General features: G+C 46.1%; 1 protein-coding gene across 1 annotated transcript in view; it reads left to right on the plus strand.

Annotated features, from left to right (window-relative positions):
- The window catches only part of LOC135915036 (UBX domain-containing protein 7), a 31,707-nt gene that overhangs the window by 2,923 nt on the left and 7,480 nt on the right, over positions 1–21,304 (plus strand). The window contains exons 3-9 of the mRNA XM_065448008.1: positions 8,678–8,742; positions 11,246–11,314; positions 14,459–14,580; positions 17,517–17,663; positions 18,484–18,574; positions 19,190–19,243; positions 19,972–20,057. Of these exons, the coding sequence (XP_065304080.1) occupies positions 8,678–8,742; positions 11,246–11,314; positions 14,459–14,580; positions 17,517–17,663; positions 18,484–18,574; positions 19,190–19,243; positions 19,972–20,057 (634 nt within the window). The remainder of the gene's footprint in view (positions 1–8,677; positions 8,743–11,245; positions 11,315–14,458; positions 14,581–17,516; positions 17,664–18,483; positions 18,575–19,189; positions 19,244–19,971; positions 20,058–21,304) is intronic.

Here is a 21,304-nt window from a genome sequence, read left to right on the forward strand (position 1 = left end):
ATCTTAAATTGCGTCAGCTGCCGACGAAGGCGGGCGTTAGGCGGGCACGAAGCTCCTTGAAGGTGGTCTATGATGCGCCGACAGATGAAATTGGAAGGATTTGTTGTCTTGTGGAGGCATCTCGTCGACAGTGGCCAACAAGAAAGCATCTGAGGAGGGATCGAGCGAAAGCTTGTCACGGATGGTAGTTGGAGCTCCATTGCATGGTGTCGTAGGAAGCGGACAGCGAGAAAGCGCGTCTGCATCTTGGTGTTTTTTCCCGCACTTGTAGGTAATGGTAAAGTCGTATTCTTGCAAACGAAGAATCCACCGACCAAGTCGTCCAGACAAGTTCTTCAGCGTCGAAAGCCAGCATAATGCATGATGGTCTGTAACGATCGTAAAGTGGCGGCCGTGAAGATAAGGTCGAAACTTCTGCACAGACCAAATGATAGCTAGACATTCCTGCTCCGTGATGGTGTAATTCTTTTCGGCGTTTGTCAGAACGCGACTTGCGTATGCGACGACCCTCTCACCTAAAGTGTCGTCTCGCTGTAGGAGAATGCCACCAATTCCGTGACCACTAGCATCCGTATGCAGGAGGGTAGGAGCAGCTTCATCAAAATGGCGTAGGACCGGTTCAGATGTGAGAGCGCGCTTCAGATGGGTGAACGCAGATTCACATTCGGGAGACCACACAAAGGGAACATTAGAACCCAGTAATTTGTGCAGAGGTGACGCTATTGAGGCGAAGCCCCGTATGAATCGCCGAAAATAGGAAGCGAGGCCTAAGAAACTACGCAAATCTTTGGTCTTTTCGGGACGAGGGAAGTTCTGAACTGCGGAAGCCTTGTCAGGATCAGGACGAATGCCATCTTTGCTCACAATGTGACCTAGAACTTTGATCGTCTTGCTGGCAAAATGGCATTTCTTGGTGTTTAGCTGAAGTCCAGCGTTGGCAAGGCACGTGAGAACTTCATCCAGACGTTGCAGGTGCTGAGAGAAGGTTGACGAGAAAACAACAATATCGTCCAGATAGCACAGGCAAGTCTTCCACTTTAGGCCACGAAGAACGGTGTCAATCATGTGCTCGAACGTTGCGGGCGCATTGCAGAGGCCGAATGGCATGACATTAAACTCGTACAGCCCATCTGGTGTTGAAAACGCTGTTTTCTCCTTATCGTCCTCATGCATAGGTATCTGCCAGTAGCCGGAACGCAGATCGATGCTGGAGAAGTACTCGGCACCCTGCAGGGAATCCAAGGCATCGTCTATTCGCGGCATAGGGTATACATCCTTGCGCGTAATCTTGTTAAGTGCTCAGTAGTCTACACAAAATCGAACAGAGCCGTCTTTTTTCCGGACCAAAACAACGGGGGAAGACCAAGGGCTAGCAGAGGGGCGTATTATGTTTCGTTGGAGCATGTCGGTGACGTTCTCGTCAATGACTTTCCTCTCGGCTAGCGATACGCGATATGGTCTACGGCGCACGATGGATGTACCATCTGTCTCTATCCGATGCGTCGTAATCGAAGTCTTTCCCAACGAAGTTGAATGCGCGTCAAAGGAAGCTTCATGTTTTTGGAGCAAAGCAAGCAATTGTTGTGACTGCGAAGGCGTCAGGTCGGAACTGATGGCAGCTGCAAGAGCTGAAGGAGATGCGGCCCGTCCGGTACAAGGACCTTCAGAAGAAGCTGGTTTAAAGGAAACAACAGATATAGACTCCGATTCAGTGGCGCAAGCCAATGTAGTGCCTTTAGGGATGAGAATCTTTTCGGATGTCGGGTTTGTAGCGTAGAGAAGTGCAGAGCCATGATCAAACCTAACCAGCCCTGATGCAAAGGCTATCCCTCTTGCAAGACAGCGTGTAGATGGCAATACGAGCACGTCGCCGCAGTCAATCACACCAGACGTAATAGTAACGATGTTTTGATGGCGAGGAGGTAACGCGGTATCTTCTGCAGCAAGGAAGTGAAGGGGTGCGGCATCTGCATGAAGTGAATAGGTCGTGTCGGTCATGTGGAGAACGCGTTGTCCACAGCAGATGGAGGCGGAGGCCGTAGAAAGAAAATCCCATCCCAATATGAGCTGCTGGGCACACGAACTTAGCACTGCAAATTGTACGTGATGTAGAAGTCCATCGATGGAAATACGAGCTGTGCACCAGGCAATAGGTCGAATGGAGGCCCCTTGAGCAGCGAGTAGCGTAGGGCCATCATAGGGGGTCATAACTTTCCGAAGTCGCGAACACAAATCACGGTGAATGACTGAAACACTAGCACCAGTGTCTATTAAAGCTTCTACTTGTACACCTTCTACAACAACCAATATCACATTGTACGGACGCAATGGAGGAATTTCTGTCCTGTCGTTCGATGCAGCTTTTCCTCCAAAAGCTGCATAATTCAGTTTTCCGGACGACGCTCGGCAAATTGAGAAGCAGGTCTCAGTGGGGACGTAGAGCGGCGAAGGGGGGACGGTGAGCGGCGTCTCGCAGGACGGTAAGCCGTCTCGGATGCTACAGTAGGCGATGGAGAGCGTCCGCGCGGTGGACCATAAGGACGGCGTTGGTCATGGAAGCTCCCTAGACGATGGAAAGTAGCTCCGGGCGAAAAGTCATCCCGTTCGTATACATCATATCCGCGACGCTCGTCTTGCTGGCGCTTGCGGCAAAAACGCGCTATGTGGCCACGATAGCCGCAGTAGTAGCAGATGGGACGAGGAGGACGCCACTGCGGATAGCTGGTTTGTGTAGGTGCGCTGGTAGTCATGGAAGCGATATGAGCCGGTGTTGGTTTTGGAGGCATCGGTGGGACCATGACTGGAGTAGCTGCGGCTACTTGTGCGTACGTTGATGGGGCCCTAGGGGTTAGAGGGTCCGTGTACGCTGCACCAGCCATGGATGCCAATTCCTCCTTGATGACGTCTCGCAGATTGGTATCGGAGGCAGGAGAAGGCATAGGTCCCGCGGCTAAGCCAAGATACTGGAGCTCTTCTCGAATTATTGCACGTATCATCGCTCTTAACGCAGGGTCGTCGGTGGTAGTGTTTGTAGTGGTGTCTGGCTGCAACCGTACGGATTCGAGCTCGTCAAGGCGCTGGCAAGTAGCAACGATATCAGTGACGGTAGCGGGGTTCTGGATGGCTAAAGCATTGAAAGCAATAGCTCCGATGCCTTTGAGGATGTGGCGAACCCTGTCTGATTCGGTCATGGCCGTGTTCACGCGTCGACAAAGAGCAAGCACATCCTCGATGTACGACGTATAAGATTCACCGGGCTGTTGCTTGCGAGTGTCGAGCGTCTTTTTTGCGAGGGCGGAACGAACAGCCGGTGTGCCGAAGATTTGGCGGAGCTGCTGTTTGAAAGCGCCCCAGTTCGTGAAATCAACCTCATGGTTGAAAAACCAAGTCTTCGCTACTCCTGTCAGATAAAAGGCGACGTGACGTAGCTTGGACGCATCGTCCCAACGGTTAGCCGAACTCACTCGGTCATAGTCGTCCAGCCAATCCTCGACGTCTTCGCCGCGAAGTCCAGCAAACAGATGCGGATCGCGCTGGTGCCCACTGACAACCCAATACGGAGAGGCTGGGGTAGCCGAGGCCGAGATGGTGGAAGTAGAAGTGCCTGTTGGCTCGTCCTGCGACATGCTGGCGGACAGCTGGCACAATCGGCGACCCGATCGAAGCTCCAGGAGGTTGAGAGGGGAGTCAGAGGACGGGGGACCGAAGAGCACACTCCACCACTTGTGACGCAGCAGTAATCACGGCGTTTATTCCGCCTCAAAAGATTAGGCGAACCGACCACGCCCACAGCACGGAGCACACACACGAGAACCAGCCCCACAAGCGATGATGAAGAAGAACCCCATATGAACCCCATATGATGATGATCGTGTACAGATGACAGAATATAGCTTATAAATTCCCACAATATATATATATTGTGATATTTATATTACTCCTTCATCTTCATCTGTATACATCATTATGGCCAGCATCATCGTTTTCAGCGCACGACCTGCAAAATAAACCGTCGAGGTTTAAGAGCTGCCTCGCAAGTAGTGGAGGTGTGGGGTACAGGATTCGCCAAATGGTTGGGAGCAGGTGCAGGAGGAGCTGTATGAACGAACGCTGGTTGCATAGCCGCAGCCTAAGCATACGAGGTCGACGGCAAAGGAGGGGCACGGCTCGCAGCGTAGGTCATGGAAGGCACCTACTCTTTGATGATGTCACGCAGGCCAGGTACCGAAGGTTGAGGCTGGAGAACGGGAGGACTGAGCAGGCCACACGCTTAGAGCTCTTTGTGAATAAGAGTCCGAATCGGCATACGCAGGTCCGTATCTGAGGAAGGAGGCGTGTCACAGGCGATAAGTTGTAAACGGATGGCCTGCAGTGCATCCAGGTGTTGACAAGTAGCGATCACATCGTTAACAGTATTTGGATTCTTGACCACCAGTGCGTTGAACGCGACTTGGGCAATGCCCTTTAGGATATGACGAACATGATCAGATTCCATCATTGTGGCATCAACACAGCGACAAATGGCAAGGACGTCCTCAATATAAGAGGTGTATGTTTCCCCGGAAAGTTGCATGTGTCCATCAAGCTTTCTCTCGGCGACCTCAGAGCGGATGTTGGGGGCACCAAAAATCTGCCAAAGCTGGTGTTTGAATGCCGCCCAGTCAGGCAAGGTGCTCTCATGGTTAAAAAACCAAGTCCTGGTGACGTTAGTGGCGTAGAATGCGACGTTGCGAAGCTTGTGCATATCATCCCACCGTTTAGACTCACTCTTTGCTGAAGACGACAGCAGGACAAACGCCGTGGCTACAATGTTTATGAAAGAGACCCGTTGCTTCCTCCGAGTCCCTACCAGCGCCGGCTTCCCCCATGCTCACTTTCTCCACCTTGTGAAGTGCCTCACAACTACCGTCCAGGGCAGCGCCGCTCGCCCTCTTCGACGCTCAACATCACCCCTGCAACCAGCCACCTGCACTCCTGACTACCGATCGGAAAACTAGATAGTGCAGTTTTTGGAGGGAAAGCTGCATGGCTCGCACCGAATACAACTCCTCCAGCGTGCCCGGCCAATAGTTTATTCATGTTTGTAGAAGGTGTACCAGTTCTAGCACTGATTGATACGGGAGCAGCTATTTCTATTATTCACGCTGGCTTGTGCTCTCGTCTATGCAAAGTTACTACAACTTACAATAGAGCTCTTCTTTGTGGTGCAAATAACGTTGTGATTTGTCAATCAGCGCAGTGCACCGTTCGAGTTTTGATGGACGGGATACGCCACCATGTCCAGTTCGCAGTGTTGACTTCCTGTGCTCACATGCTTATACTAGGGTGGGACTTTCTCTCTTTGATGTCTGCTTTCATCTCGTGCCGTCAACGTCTCGTTAACTTGACAGAGACCGGCAATTCCGACGACGTGTACGAACCGCGCCTTCACTTACGAACTGCTGACGATTGTATGGTGCCACCTGGCCACAAACAACTCCTTGTAGTTAACTCTGACATCACCGATGGCAACGTTTTAGTTGTACCGTCAGCCCGTTGCCTATCCAAAGGGATTGCTCTGGCACCCAGCCTTGTTCGCTTCACCAACGGCATGGCCACTTTGGCTGTACTCAACACAACCACTGAGCCAGTACTGCTTCCTAAAGGCGCTGTTGTCATGTGCGTCTTGGACATTCAGCCTGTCTCTGTGCTTACCTTGACTACTACTGTTTCACAACCACCCACAGCTATAGATCCTGTCCCTGATTCTTTTCTTGCTAGTGCCATCAGCACCGATCTAACACCACAGCAGATGGGGGAGTTACTGGCATTGTTATCCAAGCATAAAGACTCCTTCGACGTCCACTCTCCTCTTCTGGGACAGACTTCTGTGACGGCTCATCGTATACACACAGATGGAACGTCCATCGTGCGTCGACGCCAGATCGATACCCACGTTGCCGACCTGCTGAAACGTAGCGTAATCCTCCCTTCCTCAAACCCTTGGTCGTTACCTGTCATTTTGGTGCGTAAGAAAGACGGCTCAGTGCAATTTTGCGTAGCCTACCATACCTTGAACAAAATAACCCGCAAAGATGTATACTCCTCTGTTCCGAATCAATGATTTGTTAGATTCATTACAAGGCCCGGAGTATTTCTCCAGCCTTGATCTACGCTCCGGATACTGGCAGATCCCCATGCACGAAGCAGACAAGGAAAGAACTGCCTTTTTCACACCCGATGGACTTTACGAATTTAACGTAATGCCTTTCGGCCTGTGTAATGCTACCGCCACATTTGAGCGGATGATTGATGCCATACTACGGGGCCTAAAGATGAAGACTTGCTTATGCTACCTTGACGACATCATCATATTTTCGTCGACCTTCCATTAGGCCTTGTAGCACCTCGACGAAATTCTGACATGTCTCTCAGCTGCTGGCCTTCAGCTGAATACAAAAAAAAAATGCCACTTCGCCAGCAAAACAATTAAAGTACTCGGACACCTTCCTTGTCAACAAGGAGGGCCTTCAACCTGACCCTGATAAGATTACCGCTGTCCTTCACTTCCCCAGGCCTAAACTTGCCAAAGACTTGCATAGCTTTCTTGGCCTAGCTATGTATTTCCTACGTTTCTCATGTCCGAACCTGTGCTTTGTCATTTTGACAACACCGCACCCACTCTTCTTCATACTGACGCCAGTGGACATGGTATCGGTGCGGTTCTTCTACAACGTCAGCAAAATTCTGAAGAACATGTGGTTGCATGTGCAAGTCGCACGCTAACAGCTGCTGAGAAAAATTATACAATTACTGAGCAAGAGTGTCTCGGCATTGTTTGGTCCGTCCAAAAATTTCAACCTTATCTGCATGGCCACCACTTTACAGTCGTTACAGACCACCACACCTTGTGCTAGTCGGCGACGCTAAAGAATTTAACGGGACGTCTCGGCCATTGGATACCTTGGGTTTACAAGAATATGACTTCGAGGTTACCTACAAGTCTGGAAAGAAACACCAGAATGCCGATGCTCTCTCTCGTTGTCCCCTACCAGTCTTGAAACGCTGCTTGCTTACCACCTTCCGTGAGCAAACTGCAGGACGTGTTGTTTGCATTCTCTTTGCTCGCAGCTCTCGACTGGCTCCCATCCAGCCATTCTCATACGTTTGAATCTTGCCAACATAGTGACTCCTACTGCCACTCCGTTATGGAATGTATTCGCGGATCATCTCGCACACCTAATGGTCAGCTCCATCGGCAGTTGAACTTCAAGATCGAAAATTCGATTTTATACCGGTACGCGTTTTATCCCAAAGGACACCATTGGGTTGCTGTTGTTCCCTGATCACTTCGGGCCCAGATACTGAAGACCTTTCACAACGATCCCACTGCCAGTCACTTTGGTTTATAACACCTATGAGTGAATTCATAGCCGCATCTCTTGGCCAGGACTTGCAACCAGCATAGTGAAACACGTGGCTTCCTGTTCGCCCTACCAACACCGCAAACAACTGACCTCACCTCCATCTGGACTGCTCCAACCTGTCCCGTGTCCTGTAGCTCCTTTCGCAGTCGTTGGTATCGACCTCTATGGACCGCTACCCTTATCCATTGGCGGTAAATGATGCATCGTCACAGCTGTAGATCACTTGACATGGTATGCTGAAACAGCTGCACTGTTTTCGGGATCTGCAGCGAAGGTTGCAGCCTTTTTTTTGGAAGCCATCTTTTTACGACACGAAGACCCATGTGTCCTTTTGAGTGACCGCGGCAGGACCTTTCTGCCTAAACTTTCGACGATGTTCTCCGTGTGTCCAATACCATCTGTAAAACGACTTCCAACTACCGCCCTCAAACTAATGGTCTCACAGAGCGCTTTCATCGCACACTGTCCAACATGATATAATGTACATGTGATGTACATCAACCCTGACCACACCAATCGGAATGTCATTCTATCATTCGTCACTTTCACATACAACACGGCCATCCAATGCACTACGGGGTACTCACCCTTTTTCCTTATGTATGGTCGTCAACCAATCACTATCTTCAACGTTTCTTTCTTCGATGTCCCCGTGCCCTCGTCCGCATCAATGTGTGAGCAGTTAGTTTCGCGCATTGCCCGGTGTCTCCAAAGTGCCCGCCTCAGTACCAACGCCAGTCAACAAGACCCCAAAACTCGCCATGATGCATCTCACCATGTCGTTTCCTTCCACCCTGGAGACGAAGTGTTGCTGTGGACCCCAATTCGCGCTCCTGGCTTATGCGAGGAATTTCAGTCCCGTTTTATCGGGCCCTACATTGCTCGGGAACAGACTTTGCCAGTTAAATATTGTGTCACTACAGTTGTTCTGCCTTTGGACGGCCATTGCCATGCCACAGAGTATATAATTTCTTTTTTTCTGTGCTTAACAATGTTGACATGTAAGATAATTTGTAGAGAGGGTTTACAGCCTCCTATAATTGTGCAAGATACCTGTACGTCTGAGCTATCACTTGCAGCGAGTTTATGGTCATCGGCAAAGTATCTGTTTTAAGAAATCCTTACACTGTGTTAGAGACAGCATTGCTTATTTACACATTGGCTTTAAAGATGTAAATAGTAGCAAATACTAACAGAATATTGTGTTTGCATCTGAGTGATAATGTTGTAATGGCAACATTAACAGCTTCTGTGCTGTTCATTTCCCCTAGTGATGATGTCAGACCACCAATTCCACCTGTAAGGGAAGTCTTGGTTGATGGCCCATTCCCCTATGGTAAGTATTCAGCAGGTAAACTGAAAAACAGTGGATACACATGTTGCAACAGTGAAGTAGCTAGCGGTGTAAAAAAACAAGGGTGGAATCGGAGTTAAAGGGGCTCTGTAATGCTTTTCTTCAAAACTGACAAGGCGCTGGAGTCAGTACAATGCTTTTAAATGAATATATTCCTGCAGAAGTTTCTTAAAAAGGACCTAATAATAATTAAGATGTGAAAACCGCAATGTTTACTGTCCCTATTCCTCTTCAACTGAAAGTTTGCTCTCTGCTGCCGCGACGCCATTGCCCTTGCTGTTCAAGGTTGGCATCTGACAAAGGTGCCCAACGCACACAGGATGAAACAAACATGCTAAAGATCACTGCTTCCTTCGCTTCACTTTATTTCTTTAAAGACCCCACAAGGGTGTGTTACATAAGGGGTGGGTTGCAGAGAGATGTTACAAATGCCACAGGTTGTTAACAAGACAGGTACATGGATACACTTTGAATAAAACATAATGGACAGGTGATTGAAACAATGTCATGGGGAAGGCCATTTCATTCTGAAGCTGCGCGGCAAAAACATGATGCGGAAAAGGTTGTGGTGCCAGAACGGGTTCAGGTGACTTGAAGTGGATAGCCCGTGTGGGGGGAAGTGCGCGCGGCAGGAGGGATGTAAGGTGGATTGCTGAAAGAACTGTGATAAAACTTGTGGTAAAGTAATAGTGTGGCGAGACGAAAGAGTGGGCAGACCAGATTCATTTGTAAGGGATGACACGCTGATGTCGTATGAATAAGAAGAATGAATGAAGTGAGCAGCACGATTTTGCACTCCTTCGATAGTGGTGATCAAATAAACTTGGTGAGGGCTTCAGATGGGCGATGCGTACTCAAGTGTGGGCCAAATTAGCGATTGGTAAGCCTAAAGCCTTACGTAGCGGGGTGAGTGACACAGATGTTTTAGAAATCCTAATGATCAGTTAGCCATTGAAATGATATTCGTGACATGCCTGCTGCAGGAAAGATCAGGGGTTATTGTCACACAAAGGTATTTGCTAAATGTCTGAGAAGTGTGCATGCACGCTTCGCTCAAGAGTGACTGATGACCATTAACAAATACTCAATGGCTAGTGTTTACGGGCTGTCTCATGGTCTGGGACGTCATTGACCATGGCCCCAAAAGCCGCTGGAGAGGAAAAGCTATATTTTTTACGTGAGACTGTAGAAGTTTTCAGGCAACTTTGCATAACTGTAATACTGCATTTTACTGTAACTGATGTTCAGCTAACTCCTATGCAGCTTGGATAGGAGCAAGCAAGCACCATCGGCAAACATTTTATTGTAAAAAGAGCATCGAAGTCCAATTTGGTGAAGCTTTAGTCAGTGGTTTAGGTTACAACATTAACTGGCACTTTGCCAGTGAAAAATTTTAGTGCCAGGAGTTGCATTGAAATACATAGGAATACATTGCTGTTTAGTGATCCTCTTGGAATGATTCTGATTTGTGTGCGGTGTGCCTCTGATCCTTTTACATGCTTCTAATTTGTGTGGTACAGCTTCCAGTGTATCTCTTCCTTTAACAAAACCATTCCAAAATTGTGATGGTAGGCAGGCTTTATCTTTGAAGCAAAGGTATTGAGTGAATGTAAGAGGTACTGAATGTACCGTAAGGTACTAAGTGAAAGTTGGACTGGGATATGTAATGATTCTACACCAATTCTTTTTATGCTGTGACTGTGGACTGAACAGTGCTCTGCCTAAGTTATGACTGGGATAAATTCACCACGAGCAGCTCTGTTAAAAGAAAACAGAATTTAGTGAAAGGAATCTGTACATTATGCCAACCTCAGATGTCATTACTACAGTATTTGCATGATTCTAATGCGCACCTTTTTGGATTTCAAATTTGCATGCGTGTTACAATCATAAGTAAATCTACACAACATCAAAAACGAATCCGATTCTTACTAAAACAAAAAGCTCAGTGCAAGATAGCTAACCACACTGCCATTGAACAGACGTCATTTTATTTCTCTTAATTTGCGCTTGCCATTTTCCAGTTTGCTGTCTGTGTGACATTTCTAATGCATTAAATAGAACTGAAGATTACTTCCTGTGGTTGGTATACAGCAAAAAGGAGCTGTCGTCGGACTCCAATAATGACTAGCCACTAAGGTTCAGCTGTGTGCATGTCTGTGTGCCTTTGTATGTTCCATAAGATTGTTTCACTGTGGTACAAGTCGACAGAGGTTTCGTTACTTGATGTACGGGGTAGAATAGAGACAATTTTTTTTTTAATGTTGGCAGTAATATAACTGCACATTGCAATTGGGGGCGTGGTAGAATCATGCAACTACAGTAATTCTCATCTGCTTAGCGTACGCCAATTCATTGTGTTTCTTGAACACAGCCTTTTTATCTGCTAACATTGTCTCTCACCTCTGTATTAAAATCTAGGTGGTTTTGTTTATAAATAAACAAATCATGCTTTGCAATTTTAACATGTGTTTTGCCTCTTCAGGTTATCCTGCAGCAAGGCGGGCTACCTACAGTGTTTTCGATAGGTTCCGTGACTTCCAGGCAGAGACAAGTGAGTGTTTGACTGTTCTTTTATGTTTGCACTATGAATTACTGATTGAGCTGAAGGAGCGAAAAAGCTTTCATTTGTTCCAGTGTCAACAAAACCCCACAGACATTGCATCACATTATTTGCCCAACAACTAATGTATAACAGAAGCAAATATACTGATTGATAGGAAAACAATGCAGATTTGTGGGACCACATATGTTCATTGCTATTGCTAATACATTTCATTATGAGTAGACCGATTTCAACAAGTTTCTCTATGCGAATGCTTCCAGAAAGCGTGCTGGAAGTACAGTTGCTGACCAATAATTCAGGCTTGAAAGGGACCACCAAAATGTCCAAACATTTGGGAGTCTGAAATACGAGATTCGCTAAAGGTTAAGTGACTTTGTCTGACAAGTGGCCATCACTTTCGGAGATACCTTCAATTTCACGTGACCACCACAAATGCATCGGCATCTATGAGCGATGGCATTCATTGCACAGTGCCAAGCATGCTGTCTTATCAAAGGGCTGGAAATGCTGTCGCCCATTGATGCATCTGGTGCTAGTCACGTGAACTATTATAAAAGTGATTATCCGAAAAATGTACCCAAGTTGTTAACGGATTGCTGCACACCCATACACTTGCCTTTGGCCTAGACAGCCGTGGCCATGATTTTGTAGCTTTGCCTTTTCTTATGTCATTCCTTTTCATGCTTCTTGAACTTTGTCAGTGGTAAGAGCAACTCTCTGCTCGCCTTCTCAGCGGGATCATCTGGCCATGTACAGTGGATGATAAGAGTGCCACAGAACCAAGCGGAAAAATCGCTATGAAATCACGGTCTTTGTCTCAACCATTTTCATGATGTAACTACAGATAGATGAGAGTGCGACCAGTGCATGCAATGAATCTTCATCCCCGGGAACATAAGTCACCTGTGTTGTCAAAGCGTATGATTGCCTATTTATTCGCAACAGTCATTCTCCGGCACTTTCCTGGCCACCCTCATCGGCGCAGACATCGAGGGTGGAGTTTGCGGCACTTGAAACTGCTTGAAGAAGTATCCCAGGCTATGTAGCTATTTAATTTGTAAATTAATGCTGGATGCAGACAAGGGAACTTGCACAACAAATTGTGCAAATCGGCAATACAGTCGAACCCAGCTATATCAAACTTGCAAAAAAGAAACGCTTATCAGTTCAATATAGGGCATAATTCAATATAAGCCTCCTAAAAAATTTGACGTCATAAAAGCACATATAATTTATAAAATCACTTTATTGATGAAACTAGCTTAGTTCCACATGAAACAGTCCAGTATTTTCTTCTGCTTGGGCAATTTCGCTTCCTGTAACGCACAAACTTCTCCACATTGTCTAAAGCGTCGGAGCAGCTGAGGCTGCAAGCTACCACATTCGCACTGGAGCACCGGACTAGTGCGCATGCACCAGTCACCTCGAAGGATGTGGGCAAAGGACCATCGTTGCTTTTTTCATTGTGCCCACTTTCACTTAGGCTCGGTACGGTGTCGGCAATGTAGTTTTCGTTTTCAGGCTCTCCTGTGGTCATGACACCATCATCTGCACTCACAAACTCGTCGACCGTTGATTCGTCAATGGCTACCGTAAATTCTGACAGCTCGCTCCAAACTTCAGCAACCCTGGCAATGGCTTCATCGCACTCATCAGAATTTACAGTCATCACCCGGCACGCGGAAGCCAGCACGTCTGAAGCAATTTCGGATGAGCCACTCGTACATGGCCGTGTATACGCATTGGGTACCATGGGCACCGGGTCGTGAGTTTGTCCGCTTAGCCATAACTTCTCCCTTATTCCTCAAGATCATGCTGAGTGTGCTCCTCGAAATCTTGCATGCTGCGGGGCATCCGACTTCTCACCGCATTCAACCCGATTTATGGTTTCAAGATTTCTCGGTGAAAGGCAAATTCTGCCGCTTTGTCACGGCAACACTGTGGGAGAAGGCCCACAAGGCGCAAGCACAATGAACCAGAGACAACACGCACTTACACCATCTTGCATTATGAGGGCACAAGAGCCTCTGATTGGCTGTCTGAGCAAGCGCTGCGGGCGGGCCAGGATAATTTTTTGCAGGGGGGTGTCAACGGCTCGCCCGACGCAGCACGCTCATGGTAGGGAGAGCAGTTGGATGGAGCCGCACCGCCGTGTTTCCCCACCGCTGCGAAGGAAAGCCAACTTCTGAGGGCACTTTTTCGTTGCTTGAAGTTTGATATATCGGGAGTTGCTGCTATTTTTGTTCGATGTAAGCGTAATTTTTGCTATATATACTCATTGTAACTACATTGTGTTCAGAAATTGTTCGATGTACAGGATAATTCGGTGTAAACGGGTTCAATATAGTCGTGTTAAACTGTACACAATTTAGTGCTGGACTCGTTCTGCGGTTTGGGCCCAATCGACAACTACTAAATATACTAGGCTTTGCTAGTTTTGATTTCAAGGAGGTGCTAGCGACATGGCCAACAGCCACACCGGCAACATATCAAAAACGAAATATAGCTATTTCTGCACAACTCGGTGGCCAAATTAGTATGCAGTTGTGCAATCAAAGTCTGAATTATTGCACTGCACGCTGTAAGGTGTCTGAAATGTTCTATATTAAGTCTCTGGGAACAGCGGCAGTGCTGCAGTGTTGTGTAAATACTCAGGCATGTCCGAATTATCAGATAGCAGCTGTAGTAGTAGCTTTTAGTGGGCCGAAGGGCAAATGTAATAAGAAGCACGTTGTGTTTTTAGTACAATGGAAAACGTATTTGGTCCTTGAGATCAAAGGGCAAGGACGTGTGAATAAAATGGTTCTACAAAAGAAGTGGAACTGAGACACAACCCCGAAACTCCTCATTAAAGAGTCCTTGAAACAATTTTGACAATGTTGAACAAACATACTGAGTCATTAGGGTAGTTATCATGGCGCTGGCAGGGCCTCTGTGCCATGCACTCTGAATGTGGTGAAATCTGCCTATTCACCGTGTGACCGTATCAATTGCAGAGAAAGAAAAATGATGTATTAGCAAAAACGGCATTAACATCTGAGAGACATTGAGAAGCTTTTTGCATGGAGAGCATGTATTATTTTATTTCAGTGCATAGAGTTGAGCTTTAATATATTTTTGATCATGTGGCAGGACTGCAGGAAGAAAAATTGCTGCAAGGTGACACTGACAGTCCGTCATACAAGAAACGGAAAACACTAGAAGATCTCTTTAGGCCGCCGTTGGACCTCATGCACAGGGGCTCATTCGAATCAGTAAGCTTCCAAATTTTGTACTGTGTTTTGCTTGCAGCATGTGTGTGCCCTTCCTCCTTGACCTTGGTCTTTATTTTTACAGCTGAGCATCCAGTGTATTTAATTACTTAACCTTTGTTCAACTTGCTACTAGGACTGTACCAACCCTATACCCTACAGCCCACTTTTTAAATTTCTTTTCGATCAATCTGTCATAATGGCTTAGTGTCAGTGGTATTTCGCTGTTGGGCCTGAGATTGTAGGTTTCATTCTCAGTCATAGTGGCACCACATTCAAATGAGGGCAGTACACAAAAGTACTTGCAGTGATGCTACCGCTGCACCAATTGTGCCAAACTGCACCGAGAGGTGAACTCTGCTACATCCTGCTACATTTTTAAAGAATATTAGAAATCTATGCCCACCCTGCACCAAAAGGCTTGCTCGGGCTTTAGAAAACGAACTTGCTCTTCAAGCGCAATTTCTCTGCCTCATCAAAAGTGGCTTGGTGTGGACCAGCACCTGGTATCTTTGCAGTGGACCAAGTCAAGCCTCCCCAATTAAGCCTGGATTGTGCCGATGTTTCATCCTGGGGTTGTTGCCTACTTTTCAATCCCTTCCACCCCACTATGTGCGGGTTGCTTAGGCAATGGGACAGTGTCACTTTTCAGACAACAGTGAGTCACCACGTGACCACCAAGCCAGACCCCGCACTCCTCTCCCGTATGACCAATGTAATATGGGGATTAAAGTTTTGGACACTGTATAGTGTCTTGTTCGATTTTTCTAACATTATTCGCACGTTGTTGCAGATATGGCAGCCTCGAACAATTTTAATGCATTAGCATTGTTTGAGTACTTCATGCACTTTTCAGGGGCTATCTACCTATGTTTGTTTGTATCAAACCCTTTTCCTGCCTACCTAGATCACTGGATAGTCAGTGATCGAATGGGTAGCACATCGGGCTGCTGTGCTGAGGTTATCACGGTTTGAAAACAACCATTGGACCAACTTGGGTCACTGAGTTCACATTTTGGAGGCAATCCGTACATACGTGCCACTCTTCAACAAATCTCTTTCACGCTGACATGGTTTTGAATAAATTATTTTACGTCAACATGGGGTACTGGGTGCGTGCCACTCGGCCTTTGCTGGTCTCCAATGAACCTCTTTGATGCTAACTTGGATCACTGGGTATGTGTCAGTAGGATTGTGCCGCTCTGAAAGTCTTCAACGACAACTTTGGTAACTAGGTATGTTCCACTGTGAATGTGCCACTCTACAATGACAAAAAATATCCCTTAAATTTCTCCAATGCTGAGCGGAAATTAAGCCACATCACACAGGTTCCTCAAGGACAGCAACGCAGCACATTAGCAGGCTGTGCCACAAATGCACTGGGTAGGTACCGCTTTTCAACGAACGCCTTTCACGCCAACACCATGGGCCCCTCATCATGTCTGGCCATTTTGAGCTGACAAGCGCAGAGCATACAATGTGTGCTAACGATCGTGTTTGCTAAGTATAGTATCGCTACGTGCTGCAGAAAGGTATGAAATTTCAATCCGAAAGCCATTTTCCCTTTCCCTCACTGCGACCATGCTCCAAGCCGGATGGCGACATACACGTGTCCCTGCACGTACGTACTCGTGTTTGCAGCGTGACGTCAATCATCGAGATACGTGACTTCGAGGCAACATGCATTATTTGTGTTATATGTTGCTTTAATTGACATATTGAAGTTTAGAGGAACAATAAAGCACACAAACGGAATGTCTGCATGTTTTTTTATTTACTTCGTGCTGAAGCAAGAGAGATGTACAGTGCTCACGGAATGAAATGCGTCAATTTAGGCCTAAGTAATGCGAATATTTTCGTTTCAACCGGCCGCAGTTCGTGTCACACCGACGTAATTCTGGCGCGTACACTTGCATCGGAGTCCTCGTCACCTTTGGTGACCAAATTTCTAGCGACATGACATGGTGCTCTTGCGTACTTTGCACATATGTAGGGTTCTACTAAATGCTCTGTGTCCCATTTCATTCCGTGAACACTGTACTTCTGCTTCGTCTGCTTGTTCCTTTGGTCGTGCAGCCACGTGCACAGGCACCCAAACTGTGCCATTTTCTACCGTGTTCCAGCACATGATCATGCTCTGCGACCTACTTGTGCCTGCCTCAGTATTCGTGTAGCACAGAGTTATACCGCTAGCCATGTGTCCTTGTGCACAGCATGCAACATTGTGTGCTGCACGAAATGAAACAATCGCAGCAGCTTGCATGCAACGCTGTCCTTGGAAGTGCACAGTGCTGCAAAAAAAAACATAGGAGAAAACAAAATAAGGTAGGCGGGACCCGTGACGTATATGTCACAGGCCTCTCAAAACACCTCCAAAGTCTGCCCATGGCACGTCCAAGTGCTTCTATGCTTTTCAAGCCACTGAAGTGTTGTTTAAGCACATCTTAGGCACCACTGCATTGTCACACTCCATAGTAAAGACTGCAATGAGGGGGCATGTGTTTGTGTCATTTTTAGTGTTTGGATTGAGTTTATGAACCAGCCACCACTTACTGCTCTTACAGTGCTTGCCCACTTTAAAAACTTAATACAGTATAGTTTGCAATCGCTTTCATAAACCTGCTTCGAAGGTCCACTTTACTGCTCCAAAATGCATAATCTTCTCTGAAAGCTGCTTCGGAATGGCATGTGCCAGTAGTGTCACTGCATTTGTGTACTGTGCATTGAATGCTTATTAAAGAACTCCATGCATATATAAATGAAATTAATCCAAAGCCCTCACAATCAGCACCTCTCCTAGCCCCTCTGTGCTGAAATTGTGTACAGAGGAGCAGGGTGACCGTATAATAGTTATTATGGGAAATGAAATGACTAACAAGTAACTCCAACAAAAGGCTTCTCTGCTACTGACCTTACAGCCACCATTCTTTTCTTTCTAGGCTCGGGAAATTGGCAGGACAAAGAATCGATGGTTGATGGTGAATGTGCAGAATGTTCAGGAGTTTGCCTGTCAGGTGCTGAATAGAGATGTATGGAGCAACTCCACCATCAAAAGCATCATCTCTGAACACTTTGTCTTTTGGCAGGTATTGTGATTTTCATTCCTCTGTTCTGCTCTTATATTTTCTTGCTTACATTTGGAGCTGGTTTAACTTTATTCAACCCTATCTTTGGGCTCCGTTTACAGAAGCTGTACTGTAACAGTAGCCTGACTAACTTGCTATGAGGTTTTTCATAGCTCCACACTATGCCACCACTTTTGTGCCATAGGGGTGTGCGAGTATTTGAAACTTTCTAATAACAAATCTAATAGTGTCCTACTACGTTCTTCGAATTGAGTTCCAGGAGCAGAGTTAGCCCAGCAGGTATGGAGTTTGGTAGATCAATTGGAGCACAGGCAGTGACAAACCAGCATAGAACAAATGGACAAGTTGTTTATTTACATTGTTACATAAATGGCAATGAACTCTAAAAACTGTTCAAGAATGAAAAGTGAAAGCTAGCCCGTCAGTTTTGCACCCTTTCGGGAACACACTCACCAAAGAGAGATAGGCACTCATCAACTGAAGGACACACTGTCGTCATTCGGTCTTCATGTCTAGGCATGCTGGTTTTCTTTTGCAGCCACACTGGCACTTTCCTTTGTCGAACGTCTCTTGCTCCCTTACACACAGCGCCCATCAGAGAGAAGGGGAAAGGGTTCTGCATTCGCAAACATTCTGCATAAGCAGATGTCCAAGCACACAGGCACACTCGTTCATGTTCGGCGCTAGAAAACAAGTGGCTTTTGGTGCTTTGGAGCATCTGAAATGGCTTCACTTGGCATCTTCTTTGACTGTATGGCACAAATGTTTTGTGTCAAAATGGATCGGTAACAATGTTCATACCTGTGTGTGTCTGTTTCAGGTCTATCAAGACAGTGAGGAAGGACAGCGTTATGTTCTCTTCTACAAAGTTGTCGATTACCCCTATGTGGCTATCCTGGACCCCAGGACCGGTGAGCAGCCTATTCCACCCTTGTCTCTAACTGCTGATGCAATGAGCTATGAGCGAGAGCCACTATGCCATTTTCATAGGGCATTATAGGCATTAGAATCGATTGTCACTAACTTAAATGTTCTTATAAATGTGTACATCTGAACAAGGTCACAGATTGGTCATGTGTCCGCTGCAGTGGTGCATATTACAATATTCTGCTGAGCACAACGTCAAAGATTGAACGGCTGTACACCGATGCTGCATACCAATCGGGACACAATGCAACAGTGACCATGTGTTGACCTTTGGGTGCAGAACTGCAGGAAAATTAATCTACAGCCCCAGAATACAGCCTTCCTCACAGTCCAACTGTTGCACTGGGATGTTAAACTCAATCAGTCAGATCGGCTGTCTGTGTTTCTTAGATTTTCCATTCCATTTTCTTAACATTTGCATTCGTGAGTGATCAGATGTTGTGTTGTCATTCTGTTGACGTGATTCTAAGAAAAACCAAAAATTAATTTGGGACACTATGTGCTGCTGTGAGCTGTTTCACACTTTGTTATGCTGTATACAACAGTTTTCAGACTGGAGCATTGCTGTATCTGAACCTTCTCTCACTTTTTTTGATTAGGTGAAAAGGTGTTGTCTTGGAATCAGGTGGATGCTGTCAAGTTTTGTGACGCAGGTACTGTAACTGATAAGAATTGACTTAATGTTTTTAATTTGTGATCCAACCTTATTGCTGCCAACCTGTTTCTTTTGCTTTCCTGCTATATTTAGAATAGATTTTGTTTATAGTACTTGCTGACACTTTCTGCTCTCTTGTTCTTCTGTACAGACAACTTGCTGTCTTTGTTCAACTAATGCTTTTTCTTCTGCTGCCTGAAGTGGTGCAGAAAAGCACAAGGTATTATGCCGTATGGTGAACTAAACATTAATATGCTGCAGTTCTCTGCCTTCAGGTTAGCAAAATTAAAAGGGGTTTTTATTATTATTATTAGTATTAAAGAGGCTGCCAATCATTTATTTGCTTGTTATTTTCTGGGCGGCAGTTGTTGGGACTGCATTGTTGGTCGATCATTTTGGAAAATGTCGCTTTCAGTGATTCATGCCAAAGTCAGTTTTAGAGTACACCTGTCTGTTGCAGGGACAGAATTGACAGAGTGGGCAGCAGACTTGCCTCTCGCTGCAGCGAAGCATTTCTTGGTTTATGTGCCACTGAAGTGTCCCTGGAAGTGAATAATTGAGAACAACAGACACAGTGTAGCCTCCTCAACTGGAATCCACTTGTACAATGTTCATTCTTCTTGAATACAGGAGGGTCTAACATCCATCTATCCTATGTATTGCTAATCTGTGGTAGGTTGACGCTGGTTCCCGAAATGAGAATGTGGCACCGCTTGCTCCTCGCAGTCACTGAATTCCTGGCAGAGCACCCGACACCCGATGGCTCTGCTGTCAATCCCCCAACAAAAAAAGTGAAACCTACTGCCAAAAAGGTATGCACATAGCATTCCTGAAGCTCGCAAGTGTTTTAGATCAGATGCTAGTAAAAAAGCGTCTTTAACATCTCATTAGATTCCTTCCGGTGAAACATTTTCTCTAATGCACTCTTGTGTGAAGCACATGTACAGACCTCAGGTCTGTTAACAATGTGTGGGGCTGGAGATGCCAACCATGCCTTCTACTGGCACACTGGCATTATCAATGAGATTACACACTGTGCACTTAAACAAACCTTGAGCAGTAGCGCATAATCTCACTGATAATGCCAGTGTGCCAGTAGAAGGTGCAAATGGTATCTCTGGCCTCATGCTCGCGTGTTGTTAACAGATCTGAGGTCTGTACCTGTAAAAATTGGCACACTAGTCGTCTTGTGTACTACTACATCATTCCTTGTCTTTTGAGTTGAGACGTTGAGCCATGAACACTGCTTCCTTCTACTCACATTTCTACTGTATGCAACAACATCTTGAGGGGCTTGTGCGCAGGAATAATTTCTGCATTTTTTGCCTGGTTTCTTTGAACAAGATTCAGTAGTAATGACATATCAAAGGTCATGAAACTATTACATAAATGATTGCTAGGAATTGTTACGTAGTTGGCTACCAGTTGTTGCCTCAGATGTGTAATCAAACATCCAGGAAAGGTAATCAATTGCTTTTAAGTTACTTCCGCAATTTGTTAAAATTCGAACAAGTGGGTCCAACTTTCTTTTGTGTTAAGTAACACCCCTAAGGATGTTAACATACAGTTTTTGGGAATAGTTGGTCAGAGTTTGTGTGGAATTTTTGGACATTTCTTTGTAAAGACATCTGCTGCAGCACTTTTAAAGATTCTTTCTTCTATTTTTTTTACATATGTGCAAGCAGGAATTTAACAATTCTCATTTTGTTAAAATTTTGACTTGATTAATTCGTGAAAGTTATCAAAAATCGCCAGCCACTCGGGCTGGCATGGCTAGACTTGCTAGCATGCGAGGCTTCTTCATACCTGCATTGTTGCTTTTCTCTCCAACACAGAGGCATGCATACACACCCTAGTCTCCCACTACCACTCACTGCCAATTTCCCCAGGCATAGGAGCTATAGTGCTTTTCAGAACCTGTTTGCGGAATAATGCAACTGTGCTAGGTAACTATTGCAAAAATACCTTCATTATATCTACAGTGTACTTCCGTTAATTTGAGTCTGGTTAAATATTTTCTGGTTAATTTGATTCCAGCTGAAGGTCCTGGCCAGCGCCC

This window comes from Dermacentor albipictus, chromosome 1 (assembly GCF_038994185.2).
Source record: "Dermacentor albipictus isolate Rhodes 1998 colony chromosome 1, USDA_Dalb.pri_finalv2, whole genome shotgun sequence".
Lineage (NCBI taxonomy): Eukaryota > Metazoa > Arthropoda > Arachnida > Ixodida > Ixodidae > Dermacentor > Dermacentor albipictus.